Raw genomic sequence first — 5,665 nt, 5'->3', positions numbered from 1 at the left:
AAACTAAACCGGGCCTCCTCTATATAATCGCCTATACGATTTTAGCACTCTTTAATATATAGATAAACAAGTATACCTAATAAAGACAAACCTAGAAAAAGGGTCCTACGCCTTAATAAGAAGTATAATTGTCTCTATATAAGCCTATCGCTAATCTAGATACTACAGGCTATATTTACTGTATACTAAGACTAGTTGTCCGTAGAATCTACTAAAATCCGATAGATTCCGCCGCTCGAGGGCAAAATAGGGACTAGAATACGGCCTACGATACTTCTTAGATATACGATGTCTATTGCAATGCTATCCGTAAGGGCCTCTAAGCACTCTTTGTCCTATAAGGATATAGTGTTGCTGCTATCTTACCCTTAAGGGCAGGTACTAAGACTTTTATCGTAATTTGCTTTTCCTCGTAGTAACTAGTACGCGATAATAACACTACGTCGCATTATATCTTAGACTTAGAGGGCCTTGTCTAAGCTGTTATAAAGGGCCTTAGCACCTTTATAGAGTCTTTATCTTTATAAATTGCTAAGATATAGGACTCGAGGGCAGACGGCTATATTATATAGGCTGTTTTAGCCTAGCTTGTTCTTAGGCTTATAGGAGAAGAATCAGTTAGGTGCCGTTGAAATATCGTAAAAGTCTAGTTAAAGCTTAATAAAAGTCTTCGTTACGTAATTCTTCTTCCCGCAAGCCTGAATGGAGGTAGGATCGGACAACTAATTTATAAATAGCCGGAGCTGATATACGAATAGTCGCGCCCCTCCAGGCGATGTCGAAAGGACCAGACTTCCTCGTGTGCAAGCAGAAAGTGAATGGAGTAGGAGATACTCCATGAAGCCCGCGAATTGTGGTCTGCTCGCGATGCTGGCCTACGGAAGAAACTCGTCCGTTGAAACTTCTTTGACTTTCCGGACCTAACGCCACTACTACCCTTACTCATCAGAGGATTGCTTAGGCACAGCATGGCGTAACAATGTGGGATAGTGGCTGCAGATGCTGTGTCAAGCCCATAGGCATGAGGTATCATTCCCTATAAGTAGGTCCTTCGCAATCCTCAGAAAGCAGGGCCCATCCAGCTCAGCATTTTCTCACCGAAGAACATCATCAACAAGCATCCCACGCATTTCATCCCATCCATCGATATGCATATCTTTGTCACTGGCGCATCAGGCTTTGTTGGGCAGGCCACGCTTGCAGAGCTGACCGCTCATGGCCATGAGGTATCGGGGTTGGCACGAAACGATGCTTCGGCAGACAAGCTTGCACAGCAGGGAGCCAAGGTCGTTCGAGGAGGCCTGGAAGACCTCGAGGTCATCAAGAAGGCTGCTCAGGCTAGCGACGCCGTGGTGCATCTAGCCTTTATTCACGACTTCTCTTCGCCTGAAGCCATCGCCAAATCGAACAAAGCAGATCGAGAACTCATTGCGGCAGTCGGCGAAGCTCTCGCCGGTAGCAATAAGCCTTTCGTGATCGTCACTGGCATACTGGGTCTCCCCCGGGACCAGTTGGCGACGGAAGACTCTGAGCCGGTTCGAACAGGTCCAATGGCCGAGCGACAACAAGCTTCCGATCTGCTCTTCGCCTCGTCGAAGGACAACAGTTTCAAAGGAATGGTTGTTAGATTCCCACCCACGGTTCATGGCAAGGTATTGAGAGTCAAATGCCTGCAGACACATGCAGCTAACACATTTTCCAGGGCGATCAAGCCTTCATCACAATGCTCGGCAACATCGCGAAACAAAATGGCTTCGTAACTTACATCAATGATGGTGCCGCTCGATGGCCAGCCACGCACCGAAACGATGTTGCAAGTATGCTTCGTTTAGCAGTCGAGAAGGGCACAGCGGGTGCAATCTACCACGCAATTGCAGAAGAAGGTAAGCGACAAGTACGGACCGGTCGTGTCATGACGCTTCTACCGCCACTCTTGACGCATTCGCCTCTTGACCGTATACCCGCGAGTCGAGGAATTTGCTGACTTTCCTGCTTCTCCCTAGGCGTCGCTATGAAGGATATCATGACTGCGGTCGGCTCCAAGTTGCAGCTGCCAGTGCAGAGCAAGACTCCGGAGGAAGCCCAGGCTCTTCTCGGTTTCTTTGGACCTATTGTCGGCGCTGACAATCCCACATCAAGTGAAATTAGCAAGAAGGCGCTTGGATGGCAGCCAACTCAGCCGGGCTTGGTTGAAGACATCGCTCAGAACTATTTCTGATGTCTCAAATGCAAGTGTCTGACGACATCTACAGGAAATGATTGAGATAAGATCTCCTCTGTTTCCCGCGAAGGCGTTCACTGATCCCTGCCCGACCACGAGGCATAAGGTTGCACATATCTAGCCAGGTACAATGATAGGTTCACAGATGCACCAACAAGATCCCTTCTTCGGTTTCTTTCCCGAAATTGCGGCTGCTCCTCGCCCGAGCCTCCAGGCAAACAAAGTAACGGGCAACAGAATGGATTGATGAACGCATATCCGGTATGGCACGATGTCACATTGCTCAGGTCTCAGTCGACAAGAACAAGTCGAGCTGGGATTGTCTGGAACTGTGGACAGTTGCATCGATCGATGCTCCTCAGTCGTAGTCCGCACTGCAACCATATGATAAATTGACCAAATGCAAGCCGCGTTATTGTTCACTCTTCGCCCCCGGGTGAGGCTTGGCCGAGAGTCCGAGACGAAGTCAATTCAGCCTACAGTATCAACCTTGCTCGCGCACACTTCGAGCAATCCCCAAGGATGCCCCGCTCCAATGTTACGGCACTTATCGTCACCTTACAGCACTATGTCAGGTACCCGCCCGCAGGCGCTGGCAATGGTGCAACATTCTTTCCAGGGAGAGCACCCCTCTTGCACGTAGCAACCATTGTATGCGACGTCAACAGCCCGGAGGAAATGCTGGGAAATGAGATAACAAGTCCATGACGACGCTGCTCAAGGTGTGGCTTTCGTGCTGTTCCTCCTTGCTCGACTGCTCACACCATGGCGTTGTTTAGTGCGGTGGTCTCAATCATCCTGTTCGCGAGCTCAATATCAGGGACACTCCTGGGCGTGCCAACAGTGCCATTTACAGGCAAAGGGTCCCATCTCGACCTAAGGGATGTGAAGACAATAGTGGTCGACACTGCACATGGTTCAGCAAAGGACCAAAATGGGCAGACACTTATTCCCCCAACGCTCGACGAGTTTGCGGAGACCTTTGCAAAGGACTGGTTAAACATTCTGGGCAGCAAAGTATCTCTGAAGCACGACTCCACTGAGAGTCATGGTACGATCTTCCTTACGCTCGGAAACCGCACCGAATTCAAGGATGCGGCTGGAAGATGGACGTCGGAAGCATACTCTCTCGAGGTTCGCAGCGACTGTGTCAAGATCGTGGGAGCAAGTCCGCTGGGAGTGTGGTGGGGCACGCGATCAGTCCTGCAGCAAGCAGCGCTACATGACGGGATAATTGAGACTGGCTCTGGAGTAGACAGCCCAGGCTGGGGCACACGAGGAGTCATGGTATGCTAAGGAGTTCGCCGATATCATCCGACAGTGCTGACTGCTCGGACCTAGTTTGACGGCGGACGACATTATTACCCTCCGGAATTCATCATCGAGATGTGCAGTTGGATGTCCTTCTACAAGCAAAATGTCTTTCATCTGCACTTGAGCGACAATCTCTACAACAACATCAAGATCTACTCGCGTGAGAGGCAGCTGGATCTGTACGCTCGATTTCGCCTATGGTCCGAGGACGAGGCGGTCAAAGGACTGAACAAGCATAAGAATGAATCCTACACTCGCAGTGACTTTGACCACATGCAGTCTAGCTGTGCAGCGAGAGGCGTCACCATCATCCCAGAGATCGAAGCTCCCGGACACGCTCTTGTGTTCAGCCAGTTCAACGAATCACTTGGTCTCAGCGACGATCTTTCCTTGCTCAATCTTACCAACCCTTATAGCACGGAATTCATGAAGACGGTATGGAAGACGTTTCTGCCCTGGTTCCAGAGCAAGGTCGTTCACATTGGAGCTGACGAGTATGTGGACGACAAATTAACCAAGACGTGAGTAAACAGAAAAGCCCCCACACGATGCTCAAGACTGATCGATGACTAGTGCTCTTGCGGAAGTCTACAACGACTTCGTCAATGAGATGAACAAGTTCATCCCGAGCATCTCAGGCAAAGAAGTGCGCATTTGGGGAACCTTCCCTCCGTCAAAGAATTACAGCAATAATATCGCCACAGAAGTATCGTTGCAGCACTGGGAGTTCTTCGAGGACAATCCGTACTACGATTACATCAAGAACGGCTACCGAGTGGTCAACTCTGATGATCACAACTACATCGTCCAGAAGTACAGCACGAGTTATCCACAACAGCTGAACCACACCTTAATCTTCCACGGTAACCCAGAAGGCGGAGCATTCGCACCAAACATCTTCGATCCGAACAACGCCACAAACAACCCCCCAAAGGATAATCCATTTGTGCTCGGTCATCTAGCCGCTCAGTGGAACGATTACGGCGCCAACACTTCCACCTATCTGGAAGCCTATTATCCGTGGCGAGCCTATCTCCCCGCGCTCGCAGACAAACAATGGTGAGTAAACCCAAGGGCAGAAACACCCTCATCCTGCATATTCCCGCCTTCCCTCTTGCCTCACTCTCAATCGCCAATCCAGTCACCTAGGCTCCAGCGGCTTCCTCTCGCTTAGGCCATCTGCTAATGCTTCTTTCTACCCTTTCACCTTTAGGGGCGGAGAAATCACCGAAGACCAATACGACCAAATCTACGACACCCTCCAATCCGCCGCACCAGCCCAAAACCTCGACCGAAGAGTCCCATCCAAGACCCGAACCATCTTCTCCTACATCTTCCCTCCATCTTACAGCAAAATCACAATCCCCGATCTTTCCCAAAACAACTACGACGCCCAGACAAATTGCCAAGCCTCCGATGGCGCTTTACAGATCGCCGAAGGCTGCAAATTATCGACTCCTTTGACTTCGAAGGGAGGCGAATACACCCTCTCTTTCAAAATCAAACAAACCTCCAAAACCCCCGGTCCCATCTTCACAGGTCCGGATTCTGAGTTGCGATCCGGAAACGGGACTTCGGATAAAGTCATGATCGTCAGTGCAGGGAATGCTTTTGCTTTGAATTACAGTTTGCCGGTGGGAGACTGGGTAGATGCGGCGTTGGTGGCACGAGGGAATCGGACTTTTTTCCGAGTGGATGGCGGGAAGCAAGAGCATGAGTTTTTGGCGATCGTTGGTGTGAATGGGGAAAGGTTTGCTTGGGCGCCGTTGAGCGTTGTTGCGCCCATTCAGACGTTTGGGGGTGGGGAGTGGGAGGGTGAGTTGAAGGATGTGATGCTTGTTAATAATGCGTAGGTGAGGGAGGGAAATAAAGGGTTGGCTGTGGCTATATAGCAATAGGTAATATCTCAAATCTAATTTCTTGAAGCTAGGTATTAGGAATGGGCCTATTTTAGCAAATTTAGCTATATATACATTTTTATATACGAGTCCTAGGAATAGCTATAGCTTCTCGCTAAGGAAGGTAAGAAAACGATCTATCTCCTTACTCCTATCTTTAACTCTCTAACATTTTAGACCGGCATTCCGCTACGACCGGCTTTCCGCTATCCTATCTAAGGTACGACCTTAG

The 5,665-nt window shown here is 49.6% G+C and overlaps 2 protein-coding genes across 2 annotated transcripts; both read left to right on the top strand.

Moving 5' to 3' along the window:
• The first annotated feature begins 1,095 nt into the window (after window positions 1-1,095).
• MYCFIDRAFT_87637 (uncharacterized protein) lies at window positions 1,096-2,236 on the top strand. The gene is made up of 3 exons (XM_007927965.1): window positions 1,096-1,652; window positions 1,703-1,883; window positions 2,004-2,236. The coding sequence occupies exons 1-3, from the start codon at window positions 1,149-1,151 to the stop codon at window positions 2,216-2,218; spliced, it is 900 nt and encodes a 299-aa protein (XP_007926156.1). The 5' UTR covers window positions 1,096-1,148; the 3' UTR covers window positions 2,219-2,236.
• A 750-nt stretch (window positions 2,237-2,986) lies between these two features.
• Window positions 2,987-5,388, top strand: MYCFIDRAFT_137505 (glycoside hydrolase family 20 protein; the record flags this gene model as incomplete). The annotated part of the gene is made up of 4 exons (XM_007927964.1): window positions 2,987-3,508; window positions 3,563-4,056; window positions 4,109-4,594; window positions 4,749-5,388. 4 exons carry the CDS (start codon window positions 2,987-2,989, stop codon window positions 5,386-5,388), a joined length of 2,142 nt encoding a protein of 713 aa, XP_007926155.1.
• Window positions 5,389-5,665: the final 277 nt, after the last annotated feature.

The sequence above is a fragment of the Pseudocercospora fijiensis genome (assembly GCF_000340215.1).
Source record: "Pseudocercospora fijiensis CIRAD86 unplaced genomic scaffold MYCFIscaffold_4, whole genome shotgun sequence".
Classification (NCBI taxonomy): Eukaryota; Fungi; Ascomycota; class Dothideomycetes; order Mycosphaerellales; family Mycosphaerellaceae; genus Pseudocercospora; species Pseudocercospora fijiensis.
This window is presented reverse-complemented; position numbering and strand designations above follow the sequence as displayed.